The sequence below is a fragment of the Camelina sativa genome, chromosome 14 (assembly GCF_030686135.1).
Source record: "Camelina sativa cultivar CO46 ecotype springtype chromosome 14, ASM3068613v1".
Lineage (NCBI taxonomy): Eukaryota > Viridiplantae > Streptophyta > Magnoliopsida > Brassicales > Brassicaceae > Camelina > Camelina sativa.
The window spans coordinates 25,691,954-25,710,963 of NC_141893.1; the positions used below are offsets into that span (position 1 = coordinate 25,691,954).

Consider the following 19,010-nt stretch of genomic DNA (forward strand, 5'->3'; position numbering starts at 1 on the left):
TAAATGGATAAGTATAAGTTACTTGATTACTAAGTAACTTAGGGACCAAGTGATAAGAAGATAAGATCAAAGTGATGGATAATCACTCTCATGATTATCCGTTTATAACAGTAATTAGTTTTTCACGTAGATTTAATTTAGTCATGTTTTCAACAATATCTTGTTCACACTTTCTTCTTTTATTTATAGCTTCTCTCTTATATTCATTCTAGGAAGAACTTTGTTTTTTTTTTGTATGTAAAACATCATTGATAATGGTCTTGGAGCTTCTGGTCGAGTGGTAGGGAGCGGGATTGGGACGCTACAACATTTCAGGTTCGATTCCCTTGCTGCGCGAAACTAAGTCACATTTTCCTGGAAACCTTTACACGGATATGGACCTATCTAACGGTCCATTTGAATATCCGGAGAGAAGGTCTATCCGTGGGCTTCACCTCCCCTAGAGATTAGTCTCGGACCCTCCATAAGCCTAGGGATTTACTCTGAGTTAACAAAAAAAAAACATCATTAATAATGTAACTTGTTGAGTTAACCATTTAACCATTTATGTTTGTGAGTCCTCGAAATAAAGAGTTCGCCTTAGCCGCTGTGCTCCCTGGCACAACCCCCAAAAAACTTCTTCCCGGCAGCGTCAAATCAGATCGGCGTCACTGGACCACTGTTCTGTCACCACCATCCTCTCCTCTGTTACAAAGCTCTCACTAGTAGAATTGTTCAGTATAGTTATGAAATTTAGCTACAAAGTAAATAATAACAAATGTTAGCTACAAAATATGACACAATGTTACTAAAAATAGTCCAATATTTTTTGTGACAAATTCGTTAGTATTCGTAGCAATTCAATTACAAAAAAAAACGAAATATGGTCGTAGCAAATTTACTACTCATTTAGTTACAAAAAAAGTTTGTAGCCAATGAGATACCGTAACTGTTTGTATGGATGAATATATATAAAAAGGACGACATTATTTGCCACAAATGAGTTGTAACAATTGTGACAACTTGTTTCAGAATTATCATACCTTACATTAGAATTGTATATGAGGTTTCGAGATCTGGACATCACTAAGCGTAGTCCAGTTATTGTTTTAATTGAGTGTAGGGTTAATTTTTGTTTCTCCCTTCTCTCTCGATGTTTATCTCCAATGGCAACGAGATAGACAAGTCACTGAGCGTTTGTTACGGCTTCGACGCAAGGTATTGGAAGGTAAAGTAGCAATTTTGATGGCTTCGACTCAAGAGATTGGTTTCAGAATCATTGAGCGCTTCCGTCGTCGTCTCTTCCCGCAAACAGGTTTCCACAATCTCTCTGTTTGATTTGAAGAGTTTTTCCATGTTCTTAGTGACGGATCTTCGTACTTTATGCTTCAATTAGTTTGCTTTTGTTTACTAGGGATTTTGATTTTTCAATTTCACTCTAAGCCCAGAAGTGTTTGGAAATTTTTGGTTTGATCTGTTACAGAATCTAGTTTTCTCCATGTTACTGTGTAGTGAATCATCTGAATTTTGACATTTTTGGGGATATTGACCGGTTTGTTAAAGTCCAGAGTTGGAGTTGTTAAAATCCGTGGTTCTGATTAAAGAAGCAGATTTTGTGTGTGTTTTAGGAACCTGGTAGCTTTGTTTTAGCCAATTTTTTGTCGATTTTGATTTATATATGTGCAGGAAAATGTTGACGAGGCTGTAGAGAAACTCAAATCCAAAGGGATTGATGCATTAGAATCGTTTGTCATGTTTCCAATGCTCAACATCGCCGTAATCTTTCTGGATTTCAACCACAAGGATCCATGGCTATGTACGACGTCACTAAGACTGCTCTTCTCGGCCTAGTGAAGGTATGTATTAGTGTCTCCATGTCCTGACTTGTTGATGGATGTATCTAACCTCTGCTCTGTTGTTACCTTTGGTCGCTACACATTCAGATTCTCTTGATGCATACACACATTCAGATGATCATTAATTGTCTTGTTTTTTTTTTTTTTTTAAGTCTATTAGATGGTATGCTTAAGTATGAGCTCCTCTTCACAAGGCTGGCCATGTTGTTTATTCAGGTATTGCGTTTCTCCTTCCCTTTAAGGGGTTTTGTCTTCCTCTTCTTACATCTTTTACGTTTCGTTTTTTGTTCTGTTCCTTAAGTATTAACTTTGTATGTATGGCTTGTTTGTTTGGTTGTTGATTATAAAACAAGTTTTCTGGTTTCTTAAGATATAATGCTTAGAAACTTGTTTACAACTTTACCATTGGAGAGATAAATTTTACTTAATCTCAAAAAGTTTTTAGCTTAAGAATTTGTACTTTTTATAATTATAATATTGCTAACAAACTTGGTAAGAAATTTACCGATGGAGATAAGATAAAAATATCTCTAGGTGGGAATGTAAAATCATTTTGTCCGCCAATCCTTGGCCAAAATAATTCACTGCAGTATTTCACTTTATACCGCTAAAACACTTACGGAAAAAAAAAAATCACTTATTATCGATTAAAACCTAATTTTTGGTGGATTTAGATTCGTGGGTCTTTAACACGTTCGTGTTTTTCTCTCTGGTTAAGTCTTTGTCTTAGATTGTTGCCTTCATGGATTCACTTTTGGTGATATTCTGGAAGAGAGTAACTGAGTTAGAGAACAAGTGGAGAGAATTTGGAGCCAGACTCATTAAGGTAGCAGCGTTATTGATATATGTTTATTAGCCTTGTCTTGTTCGTGGTGTGGAAGAAAAAACAATATTGGACCTGTGTTTTCTTTGCTTGCAGAAAGATTGAACCCTACGACGAAGTCGAAATGGTCAGGCTAAGGCTAACACAATTACTAGATTGATAAGGTACACTCTTCACTTCTAACTCACATGTCTTCTATGATTAATGCAACCTTATTTATGTGTTCTTCCTTTTTAGAATGTTATGTATATTGTCAAGTTTGTCTATGTTCTCAATGAACACTTGCAGGACATGATCGAAAATGAGTTTTATGCTGGTGCTTACAAGGTATATTCACTTGGCTTTTAATGTTTTGGTATTATATAGGGTTGAATCTTTATTTTTCAATAACTGTTGTGTTATTCTGTTGATTGTATTCATAAGGGATATTTTTTGAAGAACAAGGACTAAGATTCATGTTTTATTTATTCATGTTTCAGGGAGTTGTATACTTACTAGCTCAAGCAAAGCAACAATGTGGTGGACAAATTACTTCTAAGATGAATGGAATGGTTAGTTTCCTTGTGTTTCTTATCTTAAAGTAGTGCTTACTGCTTGCTCTAATGATTTATGCTCTCTATATCATCTCTAGCAAATACTTGTGTTCCTCTAGTTCTTATTTGTTTGTTAATTGCTCTAGTTTATGAAGGTCGTGGTGGTGTCTTTGGTGGTGGTGTGGGTGGTGCATTTGGTGGTGGTGGTGGTGAAGGTCGTGGTAATGGCCGTGGAGGACACAGCGGAGGGAGACTTCCAGGACATGGTGGAGGTGGACACGGGGGAAGGGGAATGAACAATCTGCAAATGAGTATTGATGGAAAAAGTTGTAGTCAATTCGCGTAGCAATTTGACACTAATACTAACACCTTATTTGTAGCTATTTGTTGCAACTTTGTTACCAATATATAGTCACATTATGTAAAAACCAATCACTAACAACTTCGTAGCTAATAGAAGCAACTTTCCTACAAATAGCCGAAGCAAATTGAAGCTAGTCCTTACTCTGAACATGAAGGTAATTGTAACTAAATTAGTAATTTGCTACAATTTGTCTAGTATCTAATCAGTAGTAAATTACCACAATTAGTGACAGAGGTAAAATTTGCTACGACCAAATAATTACTAATTAAATTTGTAACAAATTAGTAACAAATATTTTTTTGCTACGAATAATATGTAATACTTACAAATAAAATCGTAACTATACACAACAATTCTACTAGTGTATGTACTGATTGCGAATCCACCGGAGGTTCGACAGTTCGCCAATCTACTCCGGATATGCTACAACTTCATCTCTCCTTCCCCCCCCCCCACCTCAGCTCAATCGGTGGGTTGTCTTGCCGAGGTGATTCTCTTGATACCCCAGCCTTTCGGTGATAAATCTGAGTCCTCAGGGCTCCTTGTGTGCCTTGCTTTCCGTATCTTTTACCGGTCTCCCTTGAATTCAATCCCCTCACCTCCCTTCCCCTTGGGTTCATACCCCCTCACCAAGTGTTCTACTTGGTTGAGGTTGGAAGAGAGCTCTGTTTTGACACCGGAACTGAGCGAGATTGTGTCGGTAAAAGCTTTCACCCGGGAGACTTTCCCTTCCCCGCCTCCTGCAGATCTGGATCCCATAGTTTGTGCATTGCTTCTACTCTATTTTGATATGTCGCTCTATGCGATGAAGATGGATTTCACAAGCCATCCAAGTTTACTTCCTCCCATTCTTGATGTTGGACAAAACCAAGTCGAGTATCAATTCCATTGCAGTTCCTTACCTAATTATCCTCTGCCTCCTCGATCCAAGTTTGAACCCAATTCTCATTCTCGAACCCTGGTAGATAGAGCTTCTCGGCTAGGCTTTGTTACATGTCTGATGTTGAAGTTATTTAGACCCTCTAGAAGACTATCAAACCCAACCCTGTTAGATTACTCTGCCTCTATTTTGGGTGGCCGCAAACACCTTAATAGTTGTGCAAAAGTGTCTATAGGATTTTTTGATACACACCTGAATCAATATCAGTCGGATAGCTTGTTTCAAAAGCACATTGAAACCCCCAAAATGTACCAATACCACCTGTTTCTTGGAGTTAACCTAGTGTTTATTTTAGTGCCCCAATGCATGGCCGACTACAAGCTTTGTGTGGGACTCCTTAACCTCCATGGCTTTGAGCTTCATGTGAGGGAGGACCCACCTGTTCTGTTACGTCCTCGCTTGACTCCTCCTAGGTTCAACCATAGAACAACCTTGTCTTTCAATCCCAATCAACTGCCTTTAGGATGTAAGCCCAAGTTTGTCTCTCTTCCACAATGCTATATCAGCGACAAACTTTGTGTGGGACTCCTTAACCTCCATGACCGAGAGCTTCATGTGAGGGAGGACCCACCTGCTTTGTTACGATCTTGTATATCTTATTTACAACTCCCAGTAGCTTCAACTAGTGTCATGAGGTTTGAACCAGAATATGTATCAATCCTTGACCAATTGGTCATGAATACCCTCTTGTTGGCAAGAACCCCATCCTTCAAGTCCCCGTTGTACCACATTTGTCAACGCTCCGATGGATATTTTGTAAGAGCCAATATCGATCACTTGATGATCAAGGAAGCCGTGGAACATGTCTCCAAAGGCGTTTTCACCATGGTCCCAACAGATCTTTCAAGTTTTGCTAGCCTCCCAATGACTTGCACTTTCTTGGAAAACTCATGGAGCCATTATCTATCTATGTTTTTAACCTTGTTAAATTTGTAACTCTCTAAGTTTACCTTGTATGAATTCTCCTCTTTGAGGTTTTAAGTTAATGAAAGCTTGTTTGACAAAAAAAAAAAAAAAAAAAAAAAAAAAAACCATTTAACCATTTAACTAATTAGATTCAATGAGTTCATAGGTTGACCCAACTCATTTAGATTAATGAGCTGGGTCAACCTATGAACTTATTTAATCTAAACTCATTAGGTAATGAGTTGAACTGAGTTGAGTTAAACATTTTGACACCTCTAGTAAAACATCAACCAAAATAGCACAATATTATACATTTTTTAAAAGGTAAACCAACAACAACCAAAGTTTTATGATTTGTGAATCTTGCTTCCCAAGAAACCACTGCATGATCAGTAAAACAAATAGGATCAGTCGGTGAATCATTAAAACAACATGATCATAATACAATTATAAATTTGAGAACATGAAAGAATTATATATCAAAACTCAACCAAAAAAAGCTCAATATTATACATTTATTAAAGGATGAACCAACAACTACCAAAACTTCATGATTTGTGGATCTTGCTTTCCAAAAAACCACTATACGAACCGGAAAATAAAAAGGATCAGTCGATGAATCATAAAAAACAGCAAAATCGGAATACTAATATAAATTTGAAAACATGATAAAAGAATTTTTAAGATTCAATAGAAGAGTGTTTTTTTAAAAGGTTATGGTGAATGCATACGATATCATTGTATTTATAGCTGTAAATTTTAGGGTTTCTAGGTTTGTAGGGTTTACAGTAAGGAGGTGTATTGTTATCGGACCTTTTCTCTGCAGAAATCAATCAACTAATTTATATTAACGTCGATCTTTAAACAATATAAGCCCATTAACTATAACAAATTCGTTTTGTGCATGTTATATTTTCGTCATGTACTGTCCAATAAATCGTTAAAGAGAGTTTTCCGAAAAATTTAGGGATTAATTTAGCAAATTCTAGTTTTGCAAATGATTTTTTATGTAATTAGATTATTTCTGTCGATTTTTTTTATTTATTTTTAATGTGAAAAATAGGTAAATTTACGTGTAGGGACAAAGTATTTCAACGTCAGGTACTTTTTATTAATGGTAAAACGGTAATCTGTGTCTAAGATTGAATGTGGAACGTTTCGACTTCTGCATTAATATAATATATTTTATTATATTTTTTTAAAGTTTCTAGATTTACTATATATTTTGAGTTTGGTTTCTGAGAGTCTTATGATTTATTTTAATAATCTAATTTCAGAGTATCGGGGTGTGTAGCTGTTAATTGGGTGGGCTGTCTGTGAGTTTATCCAATCCAAATATAAACTGGCCGACACGTTTGTTTGGACTAATAATCAAATAGTCCAATTGGTCCAAAGACCAAATTTTACCCACCAAATGGGTAACACCGTGTGGACAATGGGCATGCCCAACTTTCTAAAAATATAGGAGTTATTAAAATTTGGGGAAAAATTAGATTTTTGACAATGAATCTCTCTCTGTCTCTCCGATCAATTTCTCGATCAATCAATCGAGTCTTTTATTTTGTGTATCATCGAATTAGGTCTGAGTTTAACACATCGAATTAGATCCCGAAGCTCTATCGGCTTTGGCTTTCGGGTTGGGTCTCATATACGGGAACGGGAAGCTCTATCGAATCTTATGTGATGTTGCTTATGGGTCATTTTTTTACTGGTCATTCGTTTATGTACTTTTTAGCTTCTGAGTTTTGTTGGTGAGGTTTGATACTTTGAAGTCTTTGATCGGGTTTGATACAGTATCAATGATACTTTTATTATAAACGTTTTAAGTGTTTGGTTTAGTGCTTTATCTGGTTAGTGTGTGTGTCTCTTCAACTGTTTTTAGTCTCTAAAGCTGTGATAGAAATTGATTTGATGTTGGTGAAGCAGAGATTGAAGTTCTTTGATGTTATGAGGTTTTCTGTGTTTGTTTATATCTAATTTCTAGATAAACTTATGTCTGAGATCTGTCAGGTTTGTCGTAATGCAACCCCCCATTTGTCGTAATCACCTTGTTGTTTGTTACTTTCGTGGTTCACTTCTTACTGTTGAAGCTGAATAAAATGTATAGTAGTTCTCTTAACTTGTAAAAATATTCTGCATCTTTGACTATGTTTAATGCTACTCATGTTTACACATGTGATTCTTTGTGTAACATTATTCACTCAAATCATCAATTATAGTATTTGGTAGATTCGTTAAGCTTCATTATATGATATGATAGAGCCGTAGTTGTTGTTTATGTTAATGCTTTTGATATGATGTTATGTCTACTTACTTGATGTGTTATGGTGTTGCAACACTGATATGATATTCCTTGCGTTTCAGATTGATCCAACCAACACTGATATAAAACTGGTGTGGAACCTGCGTTAGAGAAAGTCAAAGTACTATGATATTGACGACATACTTGTTGAAGAAGAGGTTCGTTCACCTTTCTTCTCCATTATAATAGATATAGATTTTGCTTGTGGCTCTCTTGTCAAATTAGGAATCTGATCTCGATTTGTTACTTTTACTACCTTGTTGCAGTATGTACCGGTTTTATTCCATAAAACAGCAAATGGAGTGACTATTGATCCAAGTGCAGAAACTAACTGTGTCAGTAGTATTCTCATTGCTTGTGGCTATATCTTCATATTTGCTTTTCTAAGATGTTTTTTCTGACTAGTACAATTTTCTTTGCCTTGTTTCACAGGCTGAACAAGGTTCCAAAGTTGAAGTTCCGTTCTGGCTTGCTCATGAGTTGCAGCTCAGACAAGCTGTGTCCATTAACCTTCCTGCCTGTTTTGACCAAAAGTAATCATTTTCTATAGCTTAACTGTGTCATGTTTGGATTGTGTGTCTTCAAGAATGGAGTGCGTCGATTTCGAATAATTTAGCTTGTCTGTCAATTTGATTATCTCTTTTCCTTCTTTTCTTAGTGGTTGGTTCTCTTTGCTCCATGAATTGGTTAACATTTCAGATAGTTTCCTCTAAGCAGTTTGTTTTCTTCCGCCCTGTTGTAGTCTTTTTCATGGCTTTATATATTTTATGCAGGACGAGGCTTCAAGTTCAGGCTGATGCAGCATACGTCGATCTTAGATCTCGCTGTCCATACTTTTATGAATTCGGATGCAAGTTAGAGCCACTGTGAGTTCCTTTTTAAGACTCTGTCCACTTGCCTCCCCCTCATTTTTTTATGTTGTCAGAACAAAAGCCGGATTGTTTTTTGGTGTCAATTTGCTGTATAATCCTTGAGAAATATAGCTCTGGTAGCAAGATTAAATTGTGAATCAGGGATGATTATATCAATCAAGTTTGTCTAATTTGTGAAGTAGATGAAAACCAGATTAGTTACATTGTGTGGATGAAAGTAAAAACGCTTTGCTGTGGTAATCATTCTGGTTTTTGGTCTAAACAGGGTTACAGATAGAACACTTGGGATCTTGCTATCGACTGCGTTTAAGATCAGATACAAGGAGGCACTGACAAAAGTATACACAGCAGCTCATATAACAGCTTCCAAGTACTTGTCGTTTTTAACAAAAGAAGAAACAAACTGTAAGCCTTGATCGTTTTTTAACCATCTAAAACTATAATAAAGCTTGTAACATTAACAATCTTTTGTTTTTTTTTCGTTTATGTGAACTTTTGAAAGTGTACGAAGCAGCTCACCTGTCATCGACAGCTTTCAAGAAGTGGAAAACAGGTGGGCGTAGATTAGAGAGAGCTTCAATACTCGGAAGAAAACGCAAGGATTCTAATTAATAAGTTCCCCCAAAAACTCTTTATTCTTATCCTTGTCCAACAGAGTGATTGTGTCATATAAACATGTCAAAATAATGTTTGTAGACAACATATATTTTGCTTTTGGTTGAATCAAATAGTTCAAATCGTTTTGTAACTAACCATATTGATTTGATGATAAACTCAGTTATGTGCTTCTTTCAGTTTACTTAAAAAATCAGATCGAACTGGTGTTACAGTTTTGCCTTGAACTAAAAACAATGCCATAGGAGGATAATGTCTTTCAATATTGATCTATTATATGTATCTTGTTATCTGGATATTTCGTTTTGATCACCAACATTGTCCTTTGTCCACGTCAATACATGGGATCTTGTTTGAAGTTCTACTTATTATTTTTCAACCTGAACAGAATCAGTGTAAGAAGATCAAATCCAACACAAGACAACAATTAAAGGGAAACGAAAGTATAATATAGTAAAAAAAAAAAAAAAGGGCTCATATCAAGTGTAAAGATTGGAAGGACCGTCATCGAGGGTAAGGGATGAATTAAAAAAGAACCCTAAATCAAAAAAGGGAAAAAATAAACATTATAATAAAATGTATTTCTCCATCGATTTCGATTTGGGTTTTTTTTTATCTCCATCCCATGAGAGTTTTGTTCACACTCCCCTCTCAAGCCTCTCTCTATTTTTAATCATCGCCCCATAAATTTTTAAAATTTCAGCGAATATGTTTCAAAAAAAAACAAATCAAGATCCAGTTTTCCGGGAAAGTAAAGAAGAAACTTTTATCAGAACAAGTACAACGAACGATGAAGAAGAAGAAGAAGAAGAAGAAGAAGAAGAAGGTGACTTAAGCGTATATATATATATAAGATGGGTTTAGGGTTTAACAATTAGCCCACTCTTAACGGGCTTTATTCGGGTTATAAAACCGGTTTACGATCTTGCTCAATAACATCCGGTTAATCGATACGGGTTAAACTAATCCAGACTGTGAACAAAGGCTATTCAATCATCCAAACACAAGGCTTCTCTTCTGAAAAGTTCGTTTCATCGTCTTACTAGCTGAACTTTTTTTTCTTCTCTGTGATTTGATCGGAAACTTCAAATGTTCAATCAGTTTGGTTCGACGTCGGAGACTCTGAGCAAGGCTTCAGCTGTGGTGCTCCGGATCGGCGGCACTGACGCTCATCTATATGATGATCCAGAGGATGTCAGCATTGCTCCACTATTAGATAGCAAGTTCGAATCCGAGAAATGTGAAGCTCTTAAACGTCTCCTTGCTCTTATCGCTCAGGGCTTTGATGTTTCCAATTTCTTCCCTCAGGTGTTTTTCCCTTATTTGGTTTTGATCCTTCTGTTTTCAATATCAGTTGAATTGAACCTGTGAGATCTATCTCTAGCTCCGATTTAAAAACATTGTTTGGGACGAATTTTTAATGGCAGGTGGTGAAGAACGTTGCGTCACAGTCAGTCATCGGAAGTGAAGAAGCTAGTTTACTTGTATTTGCTTCAATATGTAAAGACTCAAATTAGTGATTTGCTGTGTTTTACTTTTTTTTGTTTGTGTATCTTACGTATATAGTAGCTTTCTATTGGTTTATGTAGGCGTCCAAGTGAAGCATTGATTGCTATCGATCAACTATTGTTTTATTCATATTCGTGGCAGGTCCTCTGCAATATCCTAGTTTTCGCCAAAGCAGCACCTTCTCTCTTTGCTCCATACTTTGAAAATTTCTTTATTTGTTCCTCCGATGCATATCAAGTTAAAGCACATAAGCTGGAGATGCTTTCTCTTATTGCTAACGCTTCATCTATCACTTCAATTTTGAGAGAGTTTGAGGTACTACTTTATCCTTAATCGACAATCAAAGTATTTTGGTTCATTCTGGAAAGTTTGTATGATCATGTAATTTTCCAGTATTATAAATAAGCACGTCGTAAAGTGTTATTGTTAACCATGAGCTTTTTCCAGGATTATATTAAAGATCCGGACAGAAGATTTGCAGCTGATACAATTGCAGCAATTGGTTTGTGTGCGAAGAGACTGCCAACAATTCCAACTACATGTCTTTGATGGATTGTTAGCACTAGTTCGACAAGGTCAGTTATGCTTCATTTACTTGTACTCATTGGTTGACCTATTTGGCAGTTCGGTTGAAGTAGCTCTCACAATGTTACAGAATCTTTTGCTGGCGAGATGGAGAAGCAGGAGTCCTGGTGCAAGCCGTAATGTCGATTCAAACTATCATAGAGCGAGATCCCGATAGTCATGATAAAGTATACACATCTCATTTACTGTTTGAGCATCTGCGTCTTACCAGTTTTAAAAACATGCTTAGAACCCACTGCAATGATCTCAAATAACTCTTTTGTACATAATTTCAATGATGTATTGATTTTTTTTTTTTTCATTTTGGTTGTTTGAAGGTGATAATTCAGCTGTTTCCTAGTCTGAATTCAATAAAGGTAGCTGCTGCTCGTGCAACTATTATTTGGATGGTAGGGATTTACTGCTCTTTGGGTCCTATAATTCCTAGGATGCTGACCACATTAACCAAGTACCTTGCATGGAGCTTTAAATCAGAGGCATCAGAGACAAAACTACAGATTCTTAATACTACGGCTAAGGTATAGCTGGGGGCGTTGCTTCTAGATAATTATATTTAAGAAAATATTTAATATAGATTCTTAATACTGTGTTTTTCGCCGAACATTTACTGGTTTAATTATATTTAACATAAAACAGCTGAAAACAACCTTCATTAAAGGTAATATTGTCTTTTTACCATTGAGGGGTTTTGAGAAATTGTTTCCATGAAAAGGATATGAGATTAGGGTTTCAATCGCCTTTGTAATTGCAGGTTCTAATAAAAGTGCAAAGGTTGACGACTTTCAGATGTTGAAATGGATTATGGTTTATATGCTTGAATTTGGCGAATGTGACTTAAGCTATGACATTCGGGATCGAACTCGTTTCCTCAAGAAGCTGCTATCATGCAAATTAGCTTCTCATGAGCCCACAGAAGACAGTGTTGCATCACAAGAACATATTGCTATGCATGTATTTGGGAGCAAACTGAAACCTTTTACACCGCTAGCTCTAAACGATCGTTTTTATCTCCCTGGATCTCTGTCACAGATAGTTCTTCATGCAGCCCCTGGATGGATATGAACCTCTTCCGAAGCCTTGTAGTTTTGTGTTTGGAACATGACCAGCTGTCAGATTTAGATAGACAAAGGGAGGCCGGAGCTGATTTGGATGGATCTCAGGAATCTCAGGAGGGGATGAGGATGGTTCCTCTGATTATGACTCTGAATCTTCTGTTGGTTCAGATCTCAGCAGTGACAATAATGGAAGAACGGTATCTAATGATGCCAGTGATCCAGCTGCTCCTTTAATTCAAATTTCAGATACTTATGATTCCGCTGACCAGGAAGAACTAAGGTCCAAAAGGGCCCTGGATTTGTGGTTAGATGATCAGCCTAGTACATCAAATCAAACTCCATCTGCAGTAAATAGTAATCAGAGCTCTTATGCGAAGATATCCATTGGTGATATGGGAAGCCGAGTGAAGCCGAAAAGCTATAGTCTCTTAGACCCTGGAAGATGAAGAATCAATGAAGGTAGCAGACTCTTCTGAACAGACTTTGGTTGGTAAAGCAAAGTGAGTTTGATTCCTCTATTCGAATTGATTTAATTAGCATGCTTTTTGCCTAATCCATATATCACTTACCCTTACATAAACTGTACCTAACTTAATGATATATATATATATATATATATATATATCACACAAGTTCTCATCCTTAATCCTGCAAGGAATTAGTTTTGGTAGATTATCTTTAATTTCTCTTAATTATCTCATTTACCTATTCGTAAACCCTGCAGTGCATCATCTTACAACAATGTGCCAACACTTGAGGAAATCAGTTGCCTTGAACCACGTCAGAGTGCAAAGAGGCTTATCCAGGTTCGGTTTCATCACCACTTGCTTCCCATGAGGTTAACCTTGCATTACAATGAAAAGAAGTTTCCTGTCAAGTTACGACCTGATCTTGGATACCTTGTGAAACCATTTTCAATGAGCATCGAGGAATTCTTAGCCACAGAATCTCGATTACCTGGAATGTTTGAGTATAGTCGAAGGTTAGCTGCTCTCTCTACTTAGAACTGAGGTTGATTTATTATAAGAAACTTTGACTTTTACCTGCATTTCAGAAAGATATTTTTCATTTTGCATATTGATTCCGTTCCTTTCAATTTTGGGAGGTGTACATTTGACGATCATGTTAAAGATTCAAGAATGGAGAATGGGAAAGACAAATTTCTCAGCATCGGCGAATGCATAACACTAAAGGTGCTTAGCAACTCAAATCTACACCTTGTGTCTGTGGATTTACCAGTTGCAAACACACTCGAAGATGCAACTGGGCTGCGATTAAGATTCGGCAGCAAAATCTTGAGCAGTGAGATCCCTCTTTTGATTACCATCACAGTGGAAGGCAAATGCACCGAAGTTCTGAATTTAACAGTCAAGATCAATTGCGAAGAAACAGTTTTTGGTCTAAACCTGTTGAACAGGATAGCTAATTTCATGGTTGAGCCGTCTTCTTCAACCAGTTGATAAGCAAAATAAAGGATTTTCTTGTATGTCACTCACTATATGTGTATGCTACTAAACCCTGTTTTATAACATTCTTTTTTTTTTATATACATTTCTGTATAATTTAAATATAAATACAATGAGATTTCATAAACATGCTCTTACTAAATTAAAGATTCTCTACAACCAACAGATCATGATACATCATAAACATGCTCTTACTAAATTAAATAATATATTTTTCAAACTTATGAATAGCTTTGTCAGATATTTTATTTTTCAAATCTATAATTTAGAGTGTTTAGACAACACTTATATCCATTTTGTCCCAAAACAGGTTTAAAACGAGAAAACTGGCTAAAACATAGAAAACATTTATTCGAAGCTTTGTTTGTGTTTATAGGGTCAAAATAAGTAACAATCCAATGCATTTGACTAATTAGAAGAGTTCGGGTTGAATTTAGAGTGTTTAGAACACACTTATACCTGTTTTGTCCCAAAACAGGCTTAAAACGAGAAAACAGGCTAAAACCGAGAAAACATTGATTCGTAGCTTTGTTTGTGTTTCTAGGGTCAAAATATGTAACAATCCAACGCATTTGACTAAATATAAGACTTCGGGTTGAATTTGGAGTGTTTAGATAACACTTATATCTATTTTGTCCCAAAACAGTTTTATAACGAGAAAATAGGCTAAAACCGAGAAAACATTGATTCGAAGCAATAAACAGCTTTGTTTGTGTTTCTAGGGTCAAAATATGTAACAATCCAATGCATTTGACTAAATATAAGAGTTCGAATTGAATTTGGAGTGTTTATACAACACTTATATATTTTTTGTCCGAAAACAGGCTTAAAACGAGAAAATATGCTAAAACCAAGAAAACATTGATTCGAAGCAGTAAACAGCTTTTTTATTGTTTCTAGTGTCAAAATATGTAACAATCAAATGCATTTGACTAATTATAAGAGTTTGGGATGAATTTGGAGTGTTAAGACAACATTTATACCCATTTTGTCCAAAAACAGGCTGAAAACGAGAAAACATGCTAAAACCAAGAAAACATTGATTCGAAGCTTTGTTTGTGTTTGAAGGGTCAAAATATGTAACAATTCAATGCATTTGACTAATTATAAGATTTCGGGATGAATTTGGAGTGTTAAGACAACATTTATACCCATTTTGTCCCAAAACAGGCTTAAAACGAGAAAACTGGCTAAAACCGAGAAAACATTGATTCGAAGCTTTTTTTGTGTTTCTAGGGTCAAAATATGTAACAATCCAATGCGTTTGACTAATTATAAGTGTTCGGGTTGAATTTGGAGTGTGTAGACAACACTTATACATATTTTGTCCCAAAACAGGCTTAAAACGAGAAAATAGGCTAAAACCGAGAAAACATTGATTCGAAGCAGTAAACAGCTTTGTTATTGTTTCTAGTGTCAAAATATGTAACAGTCCAATGCATTAGACTAATTAAAAGAGTTCGGGTTGAATTTGGAGTGTTTAGACAACATTTATACCCATTTTGTCCCAAAACAGGACTAAAACGAGAAAACAGGCTAAAACCAAGAAAATATTGATTCGAAGCTTTGTTTGTGTTTATAAGGTAAAAATATGTAACAATCCAATGCATTTGACCAATTATAAGAGGTCGGGTTAAATTTTGAGTGTTTAAACAACACTTATACCTATTTTATCCCAAAAGAGGCTTAAAACGAAAAAACAGGCTAAAACCGAAAATACATTGAGTCGAAGCAGTAAACAGCTTTGTTATTGTTTCTACGGTCAAATTATGAAACAATCCAATGTAGTTAACTAATTATAAGAGTTCGGGTTGAATTTGAAATGTTAAGACAACATTTATACCCATTTTGTCCCAAAACAGGCTTAAAACCAGAAAACATGCTAAAACCGAGAAAACATTGATTTGAAGCTTTGTTTGTGTGTCTAGGGTCAAAATATATAACAATCTAATGCATTTGACTAATTATAAGAGTTCAGGTTGAATTTGGAGTGTTTAGACAACACTTATACATATTTTGTCCCAAAACAGGCTTAAAACGAGAAAACAGACTAAAACCGAGAAAACACTTATACCTTCTGTTTATATAGGATTTTTTCAAAAAAGTTATTATCTTATTATTTTATCGAAATGTATCATTTTTTACACCGGTCCAACTTGGAACCATAAAAATTTATTAATTTATAGGGTGTATTAATTTAAAAAGTATTAATTTATAGATGTTCTACCGTATTTTGTTTTGGTTTAACAAAAAAAAATAAAATAATCATTACAGTATTTGTTTTGGTTTTTATATTGTCTCATGAGACCTTGTTTTTCTTTAGATGTTTCCAAAGTAATACTTAATTTAAAGACATTTCCCAAGTTAATTGATGTAAGTTTCAAAGTCATACTTAATTTAAAGACATTTCCCAAGTTAAACGCTAATCAACTCACAATTTAAGTGAAATATATGAACTAGATTTCGGATCAATCCCCTATATATATTAATAGAGGAACATTTTGACAAAAAAGTTGAGTTGTCAGCATCATATAGCTCAGAGCATTTTTTATCAAATAACCCTTAAAACATTAACGTATTTACAAAAGACTGCTATTATAATTATTTAAAAGACAATTTTTAATAAACAAATGATACCTACACTTGCCTATATTGAAAGCATAACCTATACTAACACCTATAAATTCATTCATCACCGCCCACCTCATCACCACCCACCTCATCCCCAAACAACTCCATTCGTCTAAAAAATATGCCTTCTTTTAACTGTTTCTAAGGCAACCCAAAATTTCCAGCAAAAACTGAATCCTCTTCCAATTGTGTAACATTTGTCCAGCTTTATAGCCGTCATTTCTCTTCATGGTTCGAGAGAAATAGCCAATACAAGTCAAATGATGAGATTCCTGCTAAGTTTGTGCATAACATGAATGAAAAAATGTGGAAGAAAAAAAGTGTAAAGGATTTCATCTCATTTGCAAATAAGTTTGTTCATTGACTTTTCTTTTTACGCTTTATTCTAAATAACTAATAAAATATACTTTACATTTTCACAGATCCCAAAAGGTGTACTACACGAACCAATTGGTCAGACTCATAACATCAAGAAACTATTTCAATATTTAGTCAAAGAAGACGGATTCACAAGGGCAAGAAAAAAAAAATGAAAAGAAGTCATGAAAACATCGAAACTAATACAGTTTTAGAGTAGAAATATTTCAGATGTATTCAAAAATCAGAATAAGCACAATAATTGTGTTTTTAATAAATCCATTGATATGTGTAATTCAATCGAATAATTTTTATTTAATTTCATATTATTACGAAATTTATGATATTCCTGCATATTAAAAACAAATAAGTATAATTCATTGTTTATAAAATTATTTTTTATAACTAATTACAAACAATTATATCTATTGATTTATTATTCCTTCTCAAAAATAATATAAGTGATATATATAAATCCTAAAATAAAAAATAAAAATAAAAACAAAATCATGGTTCACATAACGAATTTAAGCGTTGTCTCTTAAATTCCAAAACAACTATATATTAAAGGTATCATTATAATTTATCTTACAAATTCTCCAAAAAAGTAATTTAAAAATAATGAAAAATCAAATAAAATAACAAATTTTGAAATCCTCAGTATATTTTAAATGCCCGTTAATTAAGGTGCATATAAACAAAAACAGTAAAAAAACCTTCTAATTTAAATTAAGATGGTATTAATGTGATTTCAATAATTAAAGATAACTTTCCGGCAGTTCCATGTTTCCTTTATTATAGATGCAAAGCAACACGCATATCATGTTCATAAATTAGCAATTACAATTTAAAAACGAAATATCCTTAAATATAGCAAACTTAATCTTTGACAAACTTGGAAAATAAATATATGAAGAAATAATAAATGAAAGAAATATACTCCAAACAAGAAAATAAGTTATATATAGCAAACGTAATCCTTGATTCGCATAAAAAAGGAATAATATAATAACAGAAACCAAAATCATTGATTTGGTAAATAATATTTCGCCACAAAATCAGTCGAATATAACCTAATCTAAAATAGAAAGTAGTACCTCTATATAAACGTTCATCCATTCCAATCATTTCCACCACTTCACCTTTTAAACTTATTCAAAGTGAAAGTTAATAACCACTCAACCTTTTAGTTTCTCATGGCTACTTTCAACATTGTTTCCGATTTATAACCATTCAAAAACATAGTTTAAAATTTCAATTTCTTTCGTGTGAGAAATTTTAGATTTCGATTACATATATTTTTTTTGTTATATATTACTTTATACTAATTTTTTGTTGTTTTTCTAAAATGTTTTAGGGTGACAAAATTCAAGCAACCATCAAGAATGCTCTCACCGGAACCCAACAAACCAAACTATACATAATTGGATTTAGTTTTTGTTTATGTGATAAAATAAAACCAAAAATATACAATTACAAAACAATAACCGAGTAGATATTTTATGACTAGAAAATCAATACAATAAAAGTATAAGAAGTTTCTCGCCACATCAGCATTTTAGTGGAATATAAAGCTGACACCTCATTTAAAAGACTTAACCAATCAAATAGACTTAACCAATCAAAATATTTTAATTAATACACGTCAGCTTTTCAACTTGCCACATCAATTTTTAATTAAAAACATAATTTTGAAAATATAGCCAATAGAATTTAAACATATAATAGACTTCATCATTATAAAAATTGTGAATGTCACATAGATTTTTAATTTGTAGAAAGAAAAACAAAAATAAATTAAATACAATAAATATATATATTTTTAGATTTTTTTACAGTTGATATAGCATTATTAATTTGGAAATTTGGAAATTTTATTTCTAACTCATTGTTGATTCCAAGTATTACAAAGAGAAAAACTAAAAGTGAAATAGATGATAGTAAAAAAAATTATATAGACTATTTTAAGAGATTTATTATCGTAATGAAAATATAAATTCAAAGAAAAAAAGTAGAAAAGCTGAAGTGAGCTCTTGAGGGTATTTAAACCTCTTTGAAAATGAAATCTAATGAAAACATAACAAATAAGAACACTTAGTTTAAAGCATTTTAAAGCTAACACCCCGTTAAAAATATGTACCCACAGAGTTAAGAGAAATAATACACCTCGGTTTTATACTTAAATTTTAAAAAGTAGACAACATCTTTCATAATGAG

At 34.1% G+C, this 19,010-nt stretch overlaps 2 protein-coding genes, 1 non-coding gene and 1 pseudogene across 14 annotated transcripts; 3 read left to right on the forward strand and 1 right to left on the reverse strand.

The window, feature by feature from the left end:
- The first annotated feature begins 894 nt into the window (after positions 1-894).
- LOC104742173 (uncharacterized) lies at positions 895-3,666 on the forward strand. 11 transcript variants are annotated; one of them, XM_087486379.1, is made up of 8 exons: positions 895-1,294; positions 1,666-1,835; positions 1,988-2,051; positions 2,554-2,661; positions 2,755-2,822; positions 2,947-2,985; positions 3,138-3,209; positions 3,338-3,666. In XM_087486379.1, the coding sequence occupies exons 6-8, from the start codon at positions 2,950-2,952 to the stop codon at positions 3,485-3,487; spliced, it is 258 nt and encodes an 85-aa protein (XP_087342505.1). In that variant the 5' UTR covers positions 895-1,294; positions 1,666-1,835; positions 1,988-2,051; positions 2,554-2,661; positions 2,755-2,822; positions 2,947-2,949; the 3' UTR covers positions 3,488-3,666. The 11 variants fall into 11 exon arrangements, with proteins under 11 accessions (XP_087342505.1, XP_087342508.1, XP_087342507.1 ...); XM_087486382.1 differs by having other exon boundaries at positions 977-1,294; positions 3,347-3,666; XM_087486381.1 differs by having other exon boundaries at positions 977-1,294; positions 2,566-2,661.
- Positions 3,667-7,393: 3,727 nt separating this feature from the next.
- On the forward strand, positions 7,394-9,363 carry LOC104743879 (DNA replication complex GINS protein PSF3). The gene is made up of 7 exons (XM_010464915.2): positions 7,394-7,411; positions 7,814-7,861; positions 7,970-8,038; positions 8,136-8,236; positions 8,477-8,569; positions 8,841-8,980; positions 9,078-9,363. The coding sequence occupies exons 1-7, from the start codon at positions 7,394-7,396 to the stop codon at positions 9,185-9,187; spliced, it is 579 nt and encodes a 192-aa protein (XP_010463217.1). The 3' UTR covers positions 9,188-9,363.
- Positions 9,364-9,659: 296 nt separating this feature from the next.
- Positions 9,660-9,872, reverse strand: LOC147928609 (small nucleolar RNA snoR125). Its single transcript, XR_015581232.1, has one exon. It is a non-coding gene; the product is annotated as a small nucleolar RNA snoR125 (small nucleolar RNA).
- Positions 9,873-10,052: 180 nt separating this feature from the next.
- Positions 10,053-13,932, forward strand: LOC104742174 (AP3-complex subunit beta-A-like; annotated as a pseudogene). Its single transcript, XR_015579147.1, has 9 exons — positions 10,053-10,498; positions 10,618-10,690; positions 10,780-11,014; positions 11,147-11,274; positions 11,355-11,451; positions 11,602-11,816; positions 12,049-12,839; positions 13,064-13,321; positions 13,445-13,932. The product of XR_015579147.1 is annotated as an AP3-complex subunit beta-A-like (transcript).
- The last annotated feature ends 5,078 nt before the right edge of the window (positions 13,933-19,010 follow it).